This window comes from Cupressus sempervirens, chromosome 1, assembly GCF_028749045.1.
Source record: "Cupressus sempervirens isolate cs-2001-9-10 chromosome 1, ASM2874904v1, whole genome shotgun sequence".
NCBI classification, from domain to species: domain Eukaryota; kingdom Viridiplantae; phylum Streptophyta; class Pinopsida; order Cupressales; family Cupressaceae; genus Cupressus; species Cupressus sempervirens.
In genome coordinates, this window is record NC_143118.1 from 404,270,512 (window position 1) to 404,288,370 (window position 17,859).

The 17,859-nt window shown below is 35.4% G+C and overlaps 1 protein-coding gene and 1 long non-coding RNA gene across 3 annotated transcripts; both read left to right on the forward strand.

The window, feature by feature from the left end:
- The first annotated feature begins 302 nt into the window (after nucleotides 1–302).
- On the forward strand, nucleotides 303–6,954 carry LOC149578004 (serine carboxypeptidase-like). The gene is made up of 9 exons (XM_089827264.1): nucleotides 303–827; nucleotides 3,749–3,920; nucleotides 4,455–4,574; nucleotides 4,826–4,969; nucleotides 5,157–5,307; nucleotides 5,761–5,849; nucleotides 5,978–6,236; nucleotides 6,333–6,466; nucleotides 6,553–6,954. Exons 1-9 carry the CDS (start codon nucleotides 514–516, stop codon nucleotides 6,700–6,702), a joined length of 1,533 nt encoding a protein of 510 aa, XP_089683390.1. The 5' UTR covers nucleotides 303–513; the 3' UTR covers nucleotides 6,703–6,954.
- Nucleotides 6,955–8,022: 1,068 nt separating this feature from the next.
- LOC149578005 (uncharacterized) lies at nucleotides 8,023–14,105 on the forward strand. 2 transcript variants are annotated; one of them, XR_016364171.1, is made up of 3 exons: nucleotides 8,504–8,644; nucleotides 13,468–13,521; nucleotides 13,785–13,916. It is a non-coding gene; the product is annotated as an uncharacterized LOC149578005 (long non-coding RNA). The 2 variants fall into 2 exon arrangements; XR_016364168.1 differs by lacking the exon at nucleotides 13,468–13,521 and having other exon boundaries at nucleotides 8,023–8,644; nucleotides 13,785–14,105.
- Nucleotides 14,106–17,859: the final 3,754 nt, after the last annotated feature.

Sequence of the window (17,859 nt, forward strand, 5' to 3'; positions counted from 1 at the left end):
AAGACCCAAAACAAAATTGAACCTTAATAACCACTTGGTAACCAACATAACAAACCTTATTCGTATGGATAAGAGCCTGCCTATATTTGTCACAATCATCTAGTACTCCTTACAATTTTTAGTCCCCACTTTAACAACCTCCCAACTTCAATCAACACCGAAGGAGAAAGGGAAGGAAAAAGGAAAGACATAAAAATACCCACCACCTACCATTCCCCCACAATGAGAACGGAAGCTTCGAGGTACTCACAAACTTTTTCCAAACTTGTACAACAAAATCTCTCCCAGGAATGCCAATTCACAGGGTAGCGTCTTGTTGGATCGCATCGGGTCATTGACAGCCCGAAGGAATTCCTCAACCCACACATCATCCTTCCTGCCGGGAATTTTTCTCTCTTCCTTGCACGTCTTCCTCTCACTTTACTTCTTGGGAATCGATCGCGCGACATATAAATTGTCTGTAACAGGCACCTCAAACCCCAATGCAAGCTTAAAGCACTCATTAGTGACAAAATGGCGCCCTCGGTTCGAATCTCTGCCCTTCTTTTGTTGTTGCTGTGTGCGTGGACATCTCCTTCGTCCGCCGATGACTTACGGCTGCCAGATAGCGCGAGTTTTCCGCAGGCACAGGCTGAAAGGCTAATTAAAGCTCTGAACTTGATGCCCGGGGTTGCAGAGGTCCAGGAGGAGTCCAGAAATGAAGGGCCTCGCTTGGTGGAAAGAAAGATCGATCTCCACATTAATGGCGATTCGGGTAACTCCGCCACACTGGAAGACCTCGGTCACCATGCCGGATATTATCAGCTCGAACATACCCACGCCGCCAAGTAAGTTTCACAAAGAGTAAAGTGTTCATAGTTGCCCTTAAAATGGAAGGCCTTAAATTGGAAAGGAAATATGATGGACTAGATGTATAGATATTGTCAATCCTTTAGTATGTTTGACAGTCTGCCAAAAATCTTACCATTTATTTGTTATGGGCTTCCTAAATTTTTTGTAGTATTATGCCACAACAATAATACATATAAATCACGTTCATCACATCTAGCCTGGTTCCTCATGTCGGTGCCTTTCGGAACCTTGGCTCGCTCTGCTTCATGCTCCTTTAATTGGTGCGTCTAAGGGATCTCTTTTTGGCTGGTCCTTGATGAGTCATTAATTATCTGGTGCGTGCATCCTGAGAGGTCAGCATTGGTGAGTTCGATCTCTCTTGGGTTCTATGTGCTGCCCTCGCTTTTTAATATACGCATCTCAATTGAACTTTATTAGGCGCTTGTTGTGGAAGCTCTCATTCATTTTTAAGGTCTTATTGAGAATTGACGGGCTCTTTGGTAGGTTTGGCTCTCGTTACTTGATTACTTGATTGGTTTTATCGGCAACCGAACCTTGCCTTTTCACATGCTAGCTCTTTCTCCAGAAAGAGCCCAAGGCCTCTTTGTATGCTTGTACAAATGGGTAATTGAATGTCTAGTTTCTGTGAGAGCTGGCTCATTCCTTAACTCTTCCCTTGAAGAATTGAACCTTAATGCAGTTTCCAGGAGGTAAGTTTTTAAGTTGTTCTTTGTGAGAACTGAACCTTGGTGGGCTCATTGGAAGCAAGTGTTTCTTGCGAGAACTGAACCTTGGTGGGCTCGTTGGAAGCAAGTGTTTCCATTTGGAAATTCACCTACTTTGGCCTGTGTTTTGTTTACGAGAATATACATAATCAGGCCAACTTATATGAAGTTTGGATCAGAGGAAAGTTCTAATGAGAAGATGTTTAGGGAAGAATTAGAAAATGTAGTCAATGAAGAATTTCTAACGTTCAATGAGGATGGATTTCTTACAAGATTTTTTGAAAACAAAAACAAAATAGTGTTAGATGAAGAATAATGAAGGCCCATTAAGGAGTTGACGTGATTGTTTTTTGGAGCTCCAAAGTGATGGCAATAATATCTGATGTTTTCGTTTCCCTTAGTTTCGTCTAGTGCTATCTAACTTTATTGCATCATATTAGGTGTATTTGCCGAAGAATATTGTTAATGACTTCTATGTTAATAATATTTGGGAGCATTTATGCTACCAGTTTGGGTTTGAGGTTCATGATCGGTGGTTTTCCTATTATTTTTTCTTTGGGATTTGAATGGTTTTGTTCCCATTCATCATTAGAGATAATTTTAAATGCTTTATAATATATATTAGTGCATCTGGACATGTAAAATCAGTAGAAATTGTCATGTACTGTTCGTCAAGAGCATCAATGTCATTAGCTGGTTTTTTGTAGGATAAGCAGTGCCAGCACCACACTCACTGGCTGCACCATTCAAATGACGTGTAGCAACTCTTGAGCTCATCATCCTCAATCCTGATTAAAGAAGGCTGTTAATTAGGTATAGGCTTTTTTTTCCTTTAATTTTTCTGAGTCCAACACAGATTCTCTAGTGTCTTCCGTCAGTCCTCTGGATCCAGCCTAGGCACATTCAGTAGAAATTACTCTGGTTGAATTCAGGACTTGTTTATTTTATTTGTATTGCTTCATTAATTTTTCAAATTCCAAGGTAGGCTCTCCATGCATCCTTTGTCTGGCGTCTGGATCAAGCCCAAGTACATTTAGATGCACCCAGGCTGAATCGAGAGGCTTGAGTCAAATCCAGGATGGAAACAGACTAGGATCAGATCCTGGTTCAGAGTCCAGACCACTTCAGGTTCAGCAAGGCTTCCTGCAGAACCTGGTAATATATAGATAAAACTGTGAAAACAATTTTCAGAATGAGCAATTCGAATCTATCGTCATTACTTTTTCAAAATTCTATTTTTCTTGGGTTATATTATCTTTTTAGTTTTTTGTACATTTTTTAGAGTTTTGAAGACATGGGCAAGCACTCTTATAGCTAAATCGGGTTGTGGACTGCGAAGTATTGACAAAAATTGGAAACTTAGTTAGTATTAGATACTGATAGGCTCCTGTGCCATGTCTCTACCCACTCAGAACATAGAGAAACCAGCAATAGTGTGCTTAGCCATCAGTGAAATTACCTGCTCCGAAACATCTCCGAGCTATGCACATCTTTGGAACAATGAAAAATTGAAAGATGAGTTTTACCTTTGGAACAGTAAAGATTTGACAGGTGAGATTTTTTGGGACAAGGATGCATCTATAGTTTTGGCTCCTGATATTCAAAATATATCTGCAATATGAGACAGTAGTTTTTTGTTAATTTTTTTTCTGAGTGGACATGGCATTTGCTTTAGTAAATATGTACTTTGTAAACCAACTTGCCACATTTAAAGTCTGATGTTTTATATGTGAATTGCAATAGAAAGCTGAAATTACACAGAGATACTTCTGTGTTTTGTGGGATCTGTCACTATTTCATTATTGCCAGCATGTGTTAAAGAAAGGTCACAGGCTTGTGGAAAGTGGTCATTATAGAGATGACTTTAATTACAGAGGTAAAAATCTCACAAAAATAACTATCCAGCTAAATATAGCTGTGGAAGCTCCAATTACTTAAGAAACTATGAAATATTATTATATAATAGACTTAAATGAAAGGATAGAAGCAGCAAAATTCTTCTATTGAAGTTCTCTTGGAACCACAAACTCGTTGTCACTTTATTAAATTGCAAATCCTCAATGTATAATCTTCAAAGGCTCTATAACTGTTTATAGAGCTGCTTCATCCATGGACTGCATTTTTAATATTTAGCATATATAAGTAGCAATGTTTTCACAGGAACTTTATTCCAATCTTTTGTGAATTTGTAGGATGTTCTACTTCTTCTTTGAGTCTCGAGGAAGCAAAGCAGATGATCCTGTTGTTCTCTGGATGACCGGAGGTCCTGGCTGTAGCAGCGAATTAGCTGTGTTTTATGAGAATGGGCCTTTCAAGATTACAGATAATTTGACTCTGGCCTGGAATGACTATGGATGGGACAAGGTATTCTGCATGTTTTGTTTCTGTTTTTCTAAACAATTCTGTCTTCTACTAAGAATTTTGTTCAGAACTTTGTGATTGTTCCAATTCTTAGAAGCTTGAAATTTAGAGCAAGTATATACTTGAGAATTCGGTTTATGCAGGTCTCTTTTTTTTCTGACTACCAGTGTTTAAGATGTTATGCGTGATGCTTGTCTTGGAGGGGTTGGTGCTCTTCACAGCATTACGATATGTTTGATGTGTATTTGTTTCCACAACGTAATGCGATAAAAGATTGTTCTCTGTGCTTGAATGTAGATATTCAATGCATTCAACGCCATCTCAAGATTGAGGATGCCTAGTGAAAATATTTTAGGCTGTTGAACCTCCAAGCTCTTGTTTTACCCTCATAGAAGTGAACAGTAACTTAATTTTAATGCAGAGAAAGATTATGACCACTTTTAAAATCTGTATCATGGAATCATAGCTACAATGGATACCTGATTTGACTTTGCAGTCTATAAAATTGAAATGATAGTATCACAAGTGTTTTGGCAGGTATCAAATCTCATCTTTGTGGATCAGCCTACTGGAACTGGTTTTAGTTACAGCACTGACGTACGTGACTACCGTCATGATGAGACTGGTGTTGGTAATGACATGTATGACTTTTTACAGGTTTGTTTTAACTTTTATGAATTTTTTATTTTTTATTTTTTATTCTTATGAACATCCTATAAATCTTGCTTGTTTGAATATAATTTTAGAGTACCCAAGGTTCTATTGCGAGGAACCAGATATAGGTATTTGACCTACATATGAGTCCTAGTATTCTGAAATATGCAAACTTCAAAGGTTATGTTTGGGTGAGCAAATATGAAATTTGGTCTGTGCTGTTGTAGTAATTTGATTTTGCTGTCACCTCTTAGGCATTTTTCAAAGAACACCCTCAATATGCAAAGAACGACTTTTTTATCACTGGGGAATCATATGCTGGACATTATATCCCAGCTGTTACAAGTAGGGTTCATCAAGGAAACAAAGCAAGTGAGGGTCTTCCCATAAATTTGAAGGTATAGTGGGGCATAATCCTGTTTTTATATATTGCTAAAGTGTTACATGTTTGTCAGCAGAGCAAAAAGACAGTTTGTGGACGTGACATCTATTTTATATTCATGTGATAGCTTCTGAGTAGAGTTAGTTTGTACGGCAGTTCTCTAATGATCATCCTTATTCCTAACCATTACAAATTATCTATAGGGGTTTGCCATTGGCAATGGACTTACCAATCCGTTAATCCAATATAAAGCATACACAGATTATGCACTGGAGATGGGCTTAATCACAGAAGCTGATTACAATCGAATCAATAAGATCTATCCAGCTTGTGAACTGTCCATTAAACTTTGTGGTGAGTTATCTCATCACAAATAGATGAAATAATGTCTTAAAGTACTGCAAAATAAGTTTTGTGATGTAGCATCTTTTGAAATCTTCAACTAATAAATTTATAATTGAAAGGAAAACTGAGTTTTGTGATGATGTAACCACAGAAACAATACCGGCAGCTTGTTTTAAATTTTTTTGACCAGTTTCATGGAATTTTGAGAAATATTGTGCACTTCAGATATCTAGTTTCTTTTTAAGTAAATTTTGTATTCTATTTTTATCCATGGCTAGATGGTGAGAGCTATGTAATGTCAATATCTGCATGACTGTGATCTTTGCTACTAGGAGCTTACTGATGGTTATACATTGTAATTAAAGGATGTTTGTACTTCATCTCATGATAGGTTTTTCAATTTAGGTTCATAATGTGGACTATCATTATATTATCATCATAGCTAATATGATGTCTTGCCAGGTACCAAGGGGACTGTTACTTGTTTTGCATCATATTTGATTTGCACGTCAATTTTCAACTCCATTATGTCAATAGTCGGGGATATCAATGTGAGAAATTATCTCTTTTATCTAATAACCTTGAGAAAAGTACACAAAATGATAAAACTAGCAATTATTTAATGACCCTTTTTAATTTGAAAATGTGTTCATGGTTGGAAATGCTTTCCATTTTGCAGTATTATGATGTTCGGAAGAAGTGTGATGGAAGTCTCTGCTATGATTTTGGAAATATGGAGAGTTATTTGAACCAGGGTTCTGTTAGGGATGCTCTGGGAGTTGGTGATAGAAAATTTGTCTCCTGTAGCACTGCTGTTTATGAAGCTATGGTTACAGATTGGATGCGAAATCTTGAAGTAGGCATTCCTGCTCTCCTAGAGGATGGAGTCAAGCTGTTAGTATATGCAGGGGAATATGATCTTATTTGCAACTGGCTCGGTAATGATGATTCAAATAACATGCTATGTCTTTTTTATTCAGTTGAAATTTGTTAGTGTGAATTTTACAGTTTATCTTCTGAATACTTGGTTTTAGGTAACTCGAGATGGGTGAATTCCATGGAGTGGTCAGGCCATGAGGAATTTACAAAGGCACCCACAAAATCCTTCCTTGTAGATGACAAAGAAGCAGGTTTAATAACCAGTCATGGATCCCTTAGTTTCCTGAAGGTAAAATGCACTCTGTGGTTAACAACTGTTTTCCATATATAATTGTTTTATTTTTTATTCATCAAAATTCTGTTTTGTTGTCCTAGGTTCATGATGCAGGTCATATGGTCCCAATGGATCAGCCAAAGGCAGCATTAGAGATGCTAAGACGCTGGACAAAAGAAAATACTCTTGATGGTAGCACTGAGATGCTAGAAACAGTTACAAAGTCATCAGAGGAAAGTTATTTACAGTAGTTTCTCGATAAAACCCACAAAATGTTGAGATTCATTTTCAACAATGCTCTTATGTAAATATTTTCATAATTTAGCGCTGTGGACACCCATACTCTGGTGTATCTGTAGAATTGTGAACATATCTAGTGCTGAAATCATCTATTCTTCTGCTTGTGTTATATTGACCATATTAATTGCTATTGGGATGACAGGATATACTATGTTATTGCTCGCAAAGCTTATGACTTAATTCCGAATGCATGCTTAGCTAAAGTTTGTACAGGAAATGTAAGGTTCTTCAGTGGCTTTGTTTTCCAGCATATTATGATGTTTAATAGGTTTTTTATGCATATAAATTTCATATATCTATGCTTTTGAAATAATGGATTTGAAGGAAGCAGTCTACCTTGGCCGGGACTAAATTGTTTTTGGCCAAGTTAATTGTGCATGTCATGGATTTTTTTTTTCTCGAACTTCATTTGAGGGCTGAGGTCTCTCTTGCGTAGATGAGAGGTGTTTTTAAGGCCCTTGTGGGCCTTCTCACCCTCTTTGATCTAATTTACCATTTTGTTACCAATTTTATAAATAAGCTGGGATCGGCTCCATGAGCAGGTTTTGAGGCCTATGGTTATCTTTTACTCTTTAGGTTATTTTTGAATGATAATTGAGAAAATTGCTTCTTGTGTTGCTTCTCAAGTAAGGGCTTTGGTGCAGTTTTGGTTCGTTTACACCAAGAGTTTCTTGATAAGACTTCTCTACTGCGTCTTTGTTACTATTTCCCTTCTTTAAATATAGATTCATATTTCCGGAATAGCACATCCACCCGGGTGAGGATGGGGGGTACTGCAGTTGAAGCATAGGCACGGTATCATCAAACATTTAGAAATTTAAGGTGAAAGAACAACTTTCTGTATATGCTTCTGAAAAAGCAACACACTTCATCTATTTGCTCATTCATTACAGTGGTTTCATATTCTAGGATCTTTTGGTCCATTAATGCATCTATGACACGTGTAATGTCCCCTTCTCTGCACTAGAGCTAATGGCATCTAGTTGGTCTATCTTTCCATCAGGATAGGCTAACGGCATTTGTTTAGGATGCCAGCCAGTCAAAGAAGTCTTTGGTTTCAGTAGAGGAGACATTTAAGTGGGAATTCTAAGGTTAAAGTCACTTTGATTTATTAAGTTAATTTATAAAGTACTTTATTATTTAAAGTCGCTTTATGACTAAATGACTTGAGTGACTAAAAGACAAAACACACTTTTATCCCACATTGCTAAGTTGAACGCATCTCCCCTCACTCTGAGGTTATAAAAGAAAGCAGTTGCATTGGGATTGTCACCATGAAAGTTAATAATATAATATTGATGACAATGGTTGCTTAGATGTGACTGGTTGCCTAAGGACGAAACCCCCAAGGCATTGGAGTAGTGGGAGGTAGCCCCCAGCTGCTCTTGGAATTGGTCTTGCAGACTGAGATAATACTGGATAGGCATATCTTGGTTTTACCAGCTTGCCGAGAAGTCTGTCTTCACCATCAGTCCTGTTTAGAGGGAAGAATGAAGTGCAGCACGTAGTAGCTAGACTGCTGTGAATGGAGAAGGTTACCATAGCCATGGTACAGAACTTCTACGAGTCACATACATCTAGGGGTCATTTGAATAACAGTGAGAAGAAGTGCCAGTTCCGCAGTCCAGTGTTGGTTGGCATGTGATTTGGGCTGAGTTTGGTGTGTGGGTGATTCACTAGGAGACACGGGAGGATATCTGAAGGTTGCGGGCAGAAGTATTCATCACAGCGGCACTGTATAATGCGCTTATCAGCAATAGACAGCTTTCCCATGTGAGATGTGACAGTCCAGGTGTTGGACCAACATCTTTACTTCGAGCTCCTGTGTGCGTTAGCTTCTACAGCAGCCTTGCTCCACGAGACAGCAACACAAATTTGCTTGCAGCATACCAGGTTCTTGAACTGTAATGCATTTGTGTTTAGATATTTAATGTGAATGAGCTATATTACGTCCAAATTGATGTATACAATATGATTGGTTCATTAGTGAAAATTTACAAGTAATGAGCAGTAGAGGAGTCTGAGAATTTGGTTGTATGTTTGATGTTAAAGTTCAGATTTTAAATTTAGTATTGTATTCTGGAAAGCTTCATTATTTTCAGTTGTATCATAACTTAATATCTGGGTTACACGCCAACTGTTTGACAAAATTCCACAAGTCCAAGTTTAAATTTTCTGATTAGACCAAGCCAGGATTATTACAGCACACTACCAAGAGTAAATCCAATTGCTCTGCTCTGACGTGTAGAAATTTGAATTTGATAAAATTTGTGTTTGATCACTGAAAATGTATTTTCTGAGGCGCTTTCCCTAGGTTCATCTGGGCACATGGTTCAATTTTATAATTGCAGAGATTATTGTGAAATCAAATTATTGGACATTGAGTATTTCTTTGGATTAGGCGGCAATTGTCATGATGCCACTGCATAATGCTGTGTCTGTTTAATATACTGGGTTGGTGCTCTTGCTGGTTTAAATAACAATTTTAAGCGTTCAATTAAGCAGTGTCAAAAATTGAAGGATTGTACATCAATTGGTAAGAATGATGGTAAGATTCTGGGTAGGTGCTCTTGTTGGTTTAAAAAAGAATGTTCAATTAAACAGTGTCAAAAATTGAAGGATTGTACATCAATTTAGTAAGAATGATGGTAAGATCTTTGTTTAGACTCTAGAGTGGGTATGAAGATTCAAATTTTGCCGGAGGCGCACTAGAGCCCAGCTCAACCCCCAGGTAACTTTGAAACTTTGGACTGGATTCTTGTATTAATAATTGCTCACCTAAAAACGACCATGTTTTTTAGCCTTGTTTAACTTGAGGGAAGAGGCATAACTTAAAAACGTATAGGAATGTTTCGAGTGTTAATAATCCCATCTGTAACATGATCCGCCACAGGCTATTAGCCCTTATGCTGGCTTTACAAAACTGTCATTTTTAGAATGACCATTTACAAACACCGCTTGGGAATTCGTCTCGGAGATTTACAAATCATATTGTTTCGGAATTCTGCTGTAGAACTATTTATTGCATTGGTTGATGTTAAATGGAGGATTAGTCTGATAATTGTCTAGCAAATCGGATTTAGTATTCTTTTAAGGTTGCGTTGCTACAACGTTAAAAAAACTAACCTTAGCAGTCTTTAACAAAGAGAAGCTTATATATTAATAAAATACTATCAATTATTGTGGGAAACAAAACGCTCCCGGTCCTTACTCACCATTGGGAGGGGTATCATGAGCGGTTTAATCCTCGTGAATTTTAACTAGATCATTGCAATATGTTAATTTAGTGGAGTCAATAACAATGACTTAAATTAATTAACATGAAAAATAATAATAGATGTCGATAGCAAAAAGACAATATATATAAATATTAGAGCTATTTAGCAAAACGACAACATATCTAAATATTAGAGCCATTTAGTCTAAGAACAAACTTTTTCTTCAAAATATAAAAGTAGTTTGCTACAACAATTTTACATATATAGAATCTTTATACTTCACTTTATTTGGAATAAAATTTTTTTTTTTTTCTTTGGCTTTAAACTATATATAAAAATACACTTGATTTTACTTTATTCCATAATCTTAGAAATAGTCTACTAAAGAATAAAAATAAAATTGTTGCTAAATATCTAACTTGATTTGCTAAGCAACTTCACTCCACCTTTTGAGCGAAACAAAATTCAACACCTATTGAGGAAGGTATTTTTGCACCCAATTTATCGTTTACGAACTTATTCTTCACCAAGCATTTGTAATGATATTTGCTATATGATTATTTGTACGAATGTATTAGATTTTTACTATCTTCTTCTCCACAGAATCTCTAATGAAGTGGTATTTGATCTCAATGTCCTTTTGACTTGTCACAAAATGCTAGAATCTTAGAGAGTTTGATGTAACTCTAACCATCACATAAATGATTGTAAGAGCTTAGCTAGGAGTTTTTGAAGCTAGATAGTTTCACATGTGGCCATACTAGTTGCTATATTCTCGAAACCTAGAGAACTTAGTGTAGTTGGTTTCTCTTCCTTTTGTACCAAGAGATTGCTCTTGATTGCAAGATAAAATTACACCTTGAAGTGCTCTTATTGTCAATTGTACTACTTGCTCAATTTGCATCAACAAACCCCTTGAACTTTACTCCATCCCACTGGACATAATTTAACTCAAGGAACTATGCCTTAGAGATATCTCAAAACATGTCTTGCATCTATCTAATGCACACTTTTAGGTTCCACCATAAACTAAGAGAGTTCACAGTAAAAAAAATGTCTAGCTTAATATTGATTAGATACATAAAAAATCCTATCAACTATTTGGATAAAGTTGGGTCCACTCCCTTTGATATGGAGGCACCAATCTTCTTCTGGTTGGTCACAAGTGGCGTGGACATGGGCTTACAATTCCCCGTCTTGAATTGCTTCAATGTATCAATCAAGTATTTCCCTCATCTATGGAAGATCTTCCCCTCTTTCTACCATAACTCTAATCCCAAAAAGTAGTGCACCTTCAACTCGAATTCTCTTGCAAGTTCCCACATGTAGTGTGTTATGAGCTCCTATAACCTTGTGAGAAATTAGTCATCAACATATAACAACCATATGAGAAGTCAGCCCTTCATTTGAATATAGTGCAGGTTCAAATTTACTTAACTCTTGATGAAGTCCACACTTTGGAAGTAATTGTCAATATGTGAACACTATGCCCTAGAAAACTGCTTGAGTCTATACAATGCTCTTTTCAACCTAAAAATATGAGAATCACTCCCATGTGCTTCAATTACTTCTAGTTTCTCTATGTAAATTTCTTCCTCAATTACTCCGTTAAAAAACATTGTTTCAGCATCTATCTAGTGAATCTTTCAACCCATGTGTATCTATAAAGATTATAGCTCTTTTCGATAAGTACTTGGCTTTTAGAGTGGAAGTCTTGTCACATTTGATTCTTTCCATTTGAGAAAACCCCTTATCCAAGGAATTAGTTATGAACTTTCCATACTACATCTGTAGCATGCTCAATCTTATACACACATCTTGAACCCACCACAAACTTATCTTATAGTTGTGGTACTATCTACCACATGTCATTCTTCATGATGGAAGAATAATCTTTCACCATAGCATCCTTCCATACTTGGTGCTTAGATGATGGAAATATTGTCATTGAGGTCAAAGGGTATCACAAACATGGACAAGATTGTTAGCATCATTATCAATGTCAAAGATACGAATATGAAATTACAAGAATCCAAAACTATGATGTGTGAACAAGTATTGAGAACTTTGTGTTTGATGTTATAGCATATATAATGGAGATGTATGATAAAGTCGACACAACAAATAAGTTTAATCTTGAAGCTATGATTAATAAAAAAGAAATGATAATATTAAAGAAATAACCATTATCACCTTATATTGAAAAGAGTGTAGTAATAAACGATACATGTCATTATGATAAAGATATTTTAAGTGAAAAATAAGTTGCCAATAGAAGGGGAATTATGATAGACTACAAGAAGAATAAAGAGAGTTTTATTCCAAAATTATGAAAGCTTATATGAACGGATATATGAACACAAAATACTGAATTTGTATATTATGCAATGACTATGTCAATTGGAGATTAAACTAATATGGCAAGTGATATTATGTTTATACAAATTATAAAGGTACATATATATTAATCTGAAAACACACATACATATAAATACATGGAAACGACACTAAACGATATAATGTGCCTATTAAAGAATGAAGAAAGACATGTAGTGTTATGGTTAATTCCAACTAATGTTAACCATGAAGAACACAATTATATTGAGACGGGTGGGGGGGAGGATGGTAAATCCATATAACAACAGCTTTGGCAATTTAAAACATTTTACCCAAATAATTTCATTAGTAACTTTAAATGTTGAAATCAATAATTATGCACATGAGCACAATGACACAAGATTAATGTGGGAAAATAAAGCAGGAGAAAACCATGTTAAATAATGCTTTTTATACAAATTTGTTCTTTTACAATGTTTTTTAGGCTCCGACTTACTACATGTTCCAACCCCTATGTTTATTTACACCAACTCATTCGAAGCTCCAACTCCCACACTTTGCAGGCATCACCTATTCGAAACACCAACCCTCACTGCTGTCTTCATGAGCATCAACCCTCTTCACACAAAATGATCCTCCACCTTGATAATATTGCTAAATCAACTGTAATGGACAATTACACTATTCCCTTTATCCTCCACTTTATATAGCTCTGCTTCCAGTTTGCACAGATTCTCTAATTACAAAACACACCCTTCCTTTTTATCTTGTCTTCCCGAAATCAGCTTTTACTAAAGATATTTTTATTTGTATTTACTAGATATACTTGGATATGTGTGTTGTGTACATATATAAAATGCAAAGTAAAAGCATGGTATATGAAAGAGAATTAAACGAAGTGAGTGAGCAGATAAATGAGATTGATGTTTTCTGCTCTACAATTTTATATGGACATTTTTCTTATTATTGATGCTGATAGTGTAAAAGAATGTGGACTGTTCATGCATCACTGCATATCCCTGTTTTGGTCAATTCCTGTGATAATACATCTGACTTGCATGTTTAACTCCTGGTTTGAATGGTGACTCTTCTGGTTTATTACTTAAGGTAATTTCTGTTAATTTCTAACAACGCTTGTGTGTGTTTGTTATTTCTGGATAGACATTCGATGCCCATGCATGTCTTCTCTATTCGATGTTACCTTCCACTGCTTAGGTATGCCATAACCAATGGCATGAATTTGATTTGAGTATTTGGTAAGCAAATCAAATTAATTGTGCGCTTGCTAATCTTCAGACAAAATGTACCAAAACAGATCATTTTTCAAAAATTTTGTTATTTTCGATCACAAAATATATAGATCGTACAGATCAAATACTGAAAATTAAAAAAAGTAATTTTTAAAAATTTAGTCAATGATATAACATCTTCATTCTTTGCTTGATGTATTTACTCCTACATCCGGTATTTCTTGCCAGGATCTAATCTGACGTGGCTTCCTCAGGAACATCTAACGCAATCTGTACATACTCACCCGATGGTCCTGTTGTATACATTTTGACAGAATTTATCAGTGTTTGTTTGCTTCTTCGTGGCTCCCAAATTTGGCAAACGCATCGCTCTATATTTAGATGATGACCAAATATGATTTGGTTGAATCACCCTTATGACATGGTTTTGTCTTGCACATTGAATATTGCTCATGCTAAGTAGCTGCTCTATGATTCTTTGAGGTATCACTGTATATAATATATTACTTGTCTTTAATATAATATCATTTCATACCTTTAACACGTGAAGTTACTGTCACATAGGTTTGTAGTTTACATTATCGTTCTGTTGATTTCTTGATTTATGAATGAATGTATGTATTTTCTTTTTTCAAATTATAACTTTATTTTCTATGATTTCTATGCATTCTCATTTCTACATATGCTTTTCTGTGGATAATGTCTTCATTGATTGCAACAATATTATGTCTTTATTTTAACATCAATGACCACTTTTTTGAATTTTTGACATCAATGACAATATTTCTGTCAAACCATTAGTTCCATGAGTAATTTTTTGAATCACTGTTTACACCTTCCGTTGAGATCCATGATTTACTAATCACCGTCATTCACTAATAGAAAACCACTATTTAATTTCAGCTTATACAATGATTTCATATTGTATAAAGATATGCAGATTGCTATCATACTAATATATAGAATTTCATTTTTTATCAGCTCTATTTTTTCCCTGTTTTTTATCTACATTTTGTGGTTTTTTTGGTCTTTCAACAAGATCCTCAATATATTTTTGCAAATTATCTATGAAATTCTACATGGTTTGGAGTTGAAAGAAGAAACATTAATTTTATTTGAAGGTATTGCAGACGAGAGTTATTTTAGAATATTCTTTTGATTGGATTGGGGGTTGTAGTCATGAACTAAGATAAAGTTCTATTTTTGGGGAGATCAATAATGTCTAGTATTCATTTTCACGCTTCTGTTGTCAAGCTAACTTCTAGAAATTATATGTCTTGGAAAAAGTGGAAAGTGAATCATTGCCTTAAGCAAGATCAATCGCCCTATGTCTTGGAACACATTTATGAGCCAAGTGATTATGAATAGAAAATTTCATGGTTAAATAGTAATGACATTGTCTATGGATTAGTATGCATTACAATTTCTGAAGATATTTTAAATTATATAGACCACATAGATTGCATTTTCATTGCTTGGACCATCATCCGACAATTATATGGAGATATTGATTCTTCATCAGAAAGTGATGACTCCTTGGTGTTGGAAAACAATTTTTTCTCCTCAATATTTTATCGCATTAACTCTATTACCCTATCTTGGGAACAAATTTGATCACTCAACAGTTGGGTAAGTTCAAGATGGTTACTTCCCTTTGAGTTTTTACAAAGTACAACTCCCTCAAATGGATCTTCAGTAATCTATCTATATACGCATGAGCGCTTTTAACTAGAAAGCACATAAGGCTGCCCACATTATTCTTAGATAAGGAGCTTAATTCAACAAAGATGCAAAATCAATCACAAGCTCTAAAAATCAAAGTTTTCTATCCCTCATGAATTGAACTAATATCACAATTAACTAAACATTTACTCAAATATGAAATGCCCACCCACTTTGAACCGATTGAGATAACAACAGGAACAAAATTTTGTACATTCTCAAAGAAACACCCATTCCATGAATTTGAAATCAAAGATCCAAATCCCTTACATATGTTGATTTATATTATCTATGCTCAAAGAAAAAGATATTTTAGATTTAGAATTATGGTGGTTCATTTCATTTTATTAAACCAAAAAGAATACTATCTATGCTAAATATTCTTAATGTTTATTCCAAATTTTCTAAACCCTACTTTCAACATGTATAGTTTTGGAGCAGCTAGGAGGTCTCCCAAAAAACCCAACCTCTTGGTGATTAAAAGAAATAGTTAGTAAAATAAAACATTGATAAAAAGGACACATGTCTTTAAAGTTTAACTATCATCAAAACTTTCTAAAAATTAACTAAACAGATAATATCGGTCTTGCTTCTTCTACTTGATCATCCTCAAACATGGCATTGTGAGTGAGTTTCCATCTCATCTATGCGCTCACAAACTCTTGTACCACAAGTGCATTGGGGTTCTTTATATTTGACAACCGCGTTGTATATGTGTTTTTTTTACATTTGAGTGTTATGATCTAGTCAACATATTTGGGTAATTGATCAACATAGAGACTAAAAATGACTTCAACTTATGCGACCTTGATGAAATCTACCATCGTTGGATTCTTTTCTTCCTTGGTGGATATCATGGTTATTTTAAAGTTTTTTACCAAGGTCTATACATCTTTATTGCCTTCCTCGTACTGCAAGACGCCTATGGGGTTGATGATTTTCATGTCTTTTATCATACTATCATACATTTCTTTAACTTCTCTTTTAATAGCCTAAACCCCAACAATGGTATCTTTGAGCACAAAGCCTCTCCAACTTAAATTCTTTTTTAGGACATACAACATGCTTTCATCAACTAATTTGAAATAATTTTCAGCTAGGAATTTGGGTGCTCCATACCTTTTAATTTCTGAAATCTGTGTAACCACAACAACCCATTTGCCTTCATCTATTTGCCAAATTGGAATTTGGGTTTGTATCTCCCCAATAAATGCCTTTGCATTGTTAAAAATAATGTTGGACTTCTTGGATGAACTTATTCCCATCTTTGGTTATCTCATCTATTCAGTTGTCCATTGCTACTAGGGATTTTTCCCTTTGAATTCGGCGTAGTAACTTTTTGCTATCAAGGGAATTAAGATCGAAGACTTGTGGTGGCTAATCCAGGGGCATTCTCTAGAGCTATTGAATAAGTCTATATATTCTTGCATGGTGGTTATGATTTGTTCAAGTTCCTTCTTATCCTAGTTATCCTTGTGGGACAATGTCAACATGTGTTGTGCAAAGTATTCAAACAAGTGATTCTTAGAATCCGCGCCTATAATTCCCATATCCACCTTAGCTATTTCAAAATTATTAACATCTGAATTCAGGGTTCCTTCCTCTAGTTTGTATATAACAACCTCTACAATCCCTTTACTGGTCTTCGAGTTTGTTACCAACCTCGCAGATTTTTTTACTCTCTTGGGTTCAGGGATTTCGTTGTGTACTTAATCACCATGTCCTTGATGGATATGGAGACTAGTACTAGGAAACACTTCTTGCTTACATATTTTGTTAACCATTGTGGTACTAAACTAGAGATTATTTTCTCCTCTACAGGTTTGACATATATGGATAGAGTATCTAGTATAGGGGCAACATTATCATGAATTTCTTGGCTTTGTTGTTCATTGTCTAGTGAGGGAGAACTGACTTCATTCTCTTTGTCTAAATCCATGAAGGTTGTTTCTTGAGTAGCCATTTTTCTACATTTTTTGGGACCTAATTCTACATCTAGTTCTTTGTATGATGAAATGATCTCCAATGGGTTTAGAGTCTTGTTCACTAAAACTAGCCTTTATGCCTAGGAAGTGTACTCTACCTGTATCATCAATCGAGAGAGATATGTTAGAAGTATTAATAGGGGAATAAAGAAGACTACTGTTAGACCTTTCTAATCGAACCATTTGTGTTCTTTCTTTTCTCCTCTATTTTAGGAAGCTCTTGGTATATCTAATAAAAACTCTAGTCATTTAATGAATTTTTATCTTCTTCTTCCTTGGTCCAATCTATCATAGGCAATGATACTTCCTCTAGGTTTTGAACCCTGGTTCAACAATATTGGAAACTATCATCTTCTATTCCTTCTATGTTTATTCTTAGTTGGAGAGTGACAACTTGGGACAAACAAAACCTAGAATGGTACCTTTTATCAACCTCCTTTTCATGTGGAAAATCCTCCCAAAAGTCCTCTAGATGGGGGACTGTTGATACTATATGATCCTCCAATTCCAAGGCTCATCTAACGAACCCTTTATTGTCAAACCCCTTTTTGTTGCAATAACATTTGAGGCTGAAATTACATGAATCACAACCTATG

What these genes read in the sequence shown, in the direction of transcription:
- LOC149578004 (XM_089827264.1), top strand. Translation starts at nt 514, where the DNA reads ATGGCGCCCTCGGTTCGAATCTCTGCCCTTCTTTTGTTGTTGCTGTGT. An exon ending in GTCTTCCCATAAATTTGAAG is followed by an intron (nt 4,970 to 5,156) that starts GTATAGTGGGGC and finishes AATTATCTATAG; the next exon opens with GGGTTTGCCATTGGCAATGG. An exon ending in ACTGTCCATTAAACTTTGTG is followed by an intron (nt 5,308 to 5,760) that starts GTGAGTTATCTC and finishes ATGTCTTGCCAG; the next exon opens with GTACCAAGGGGACTGTTACT.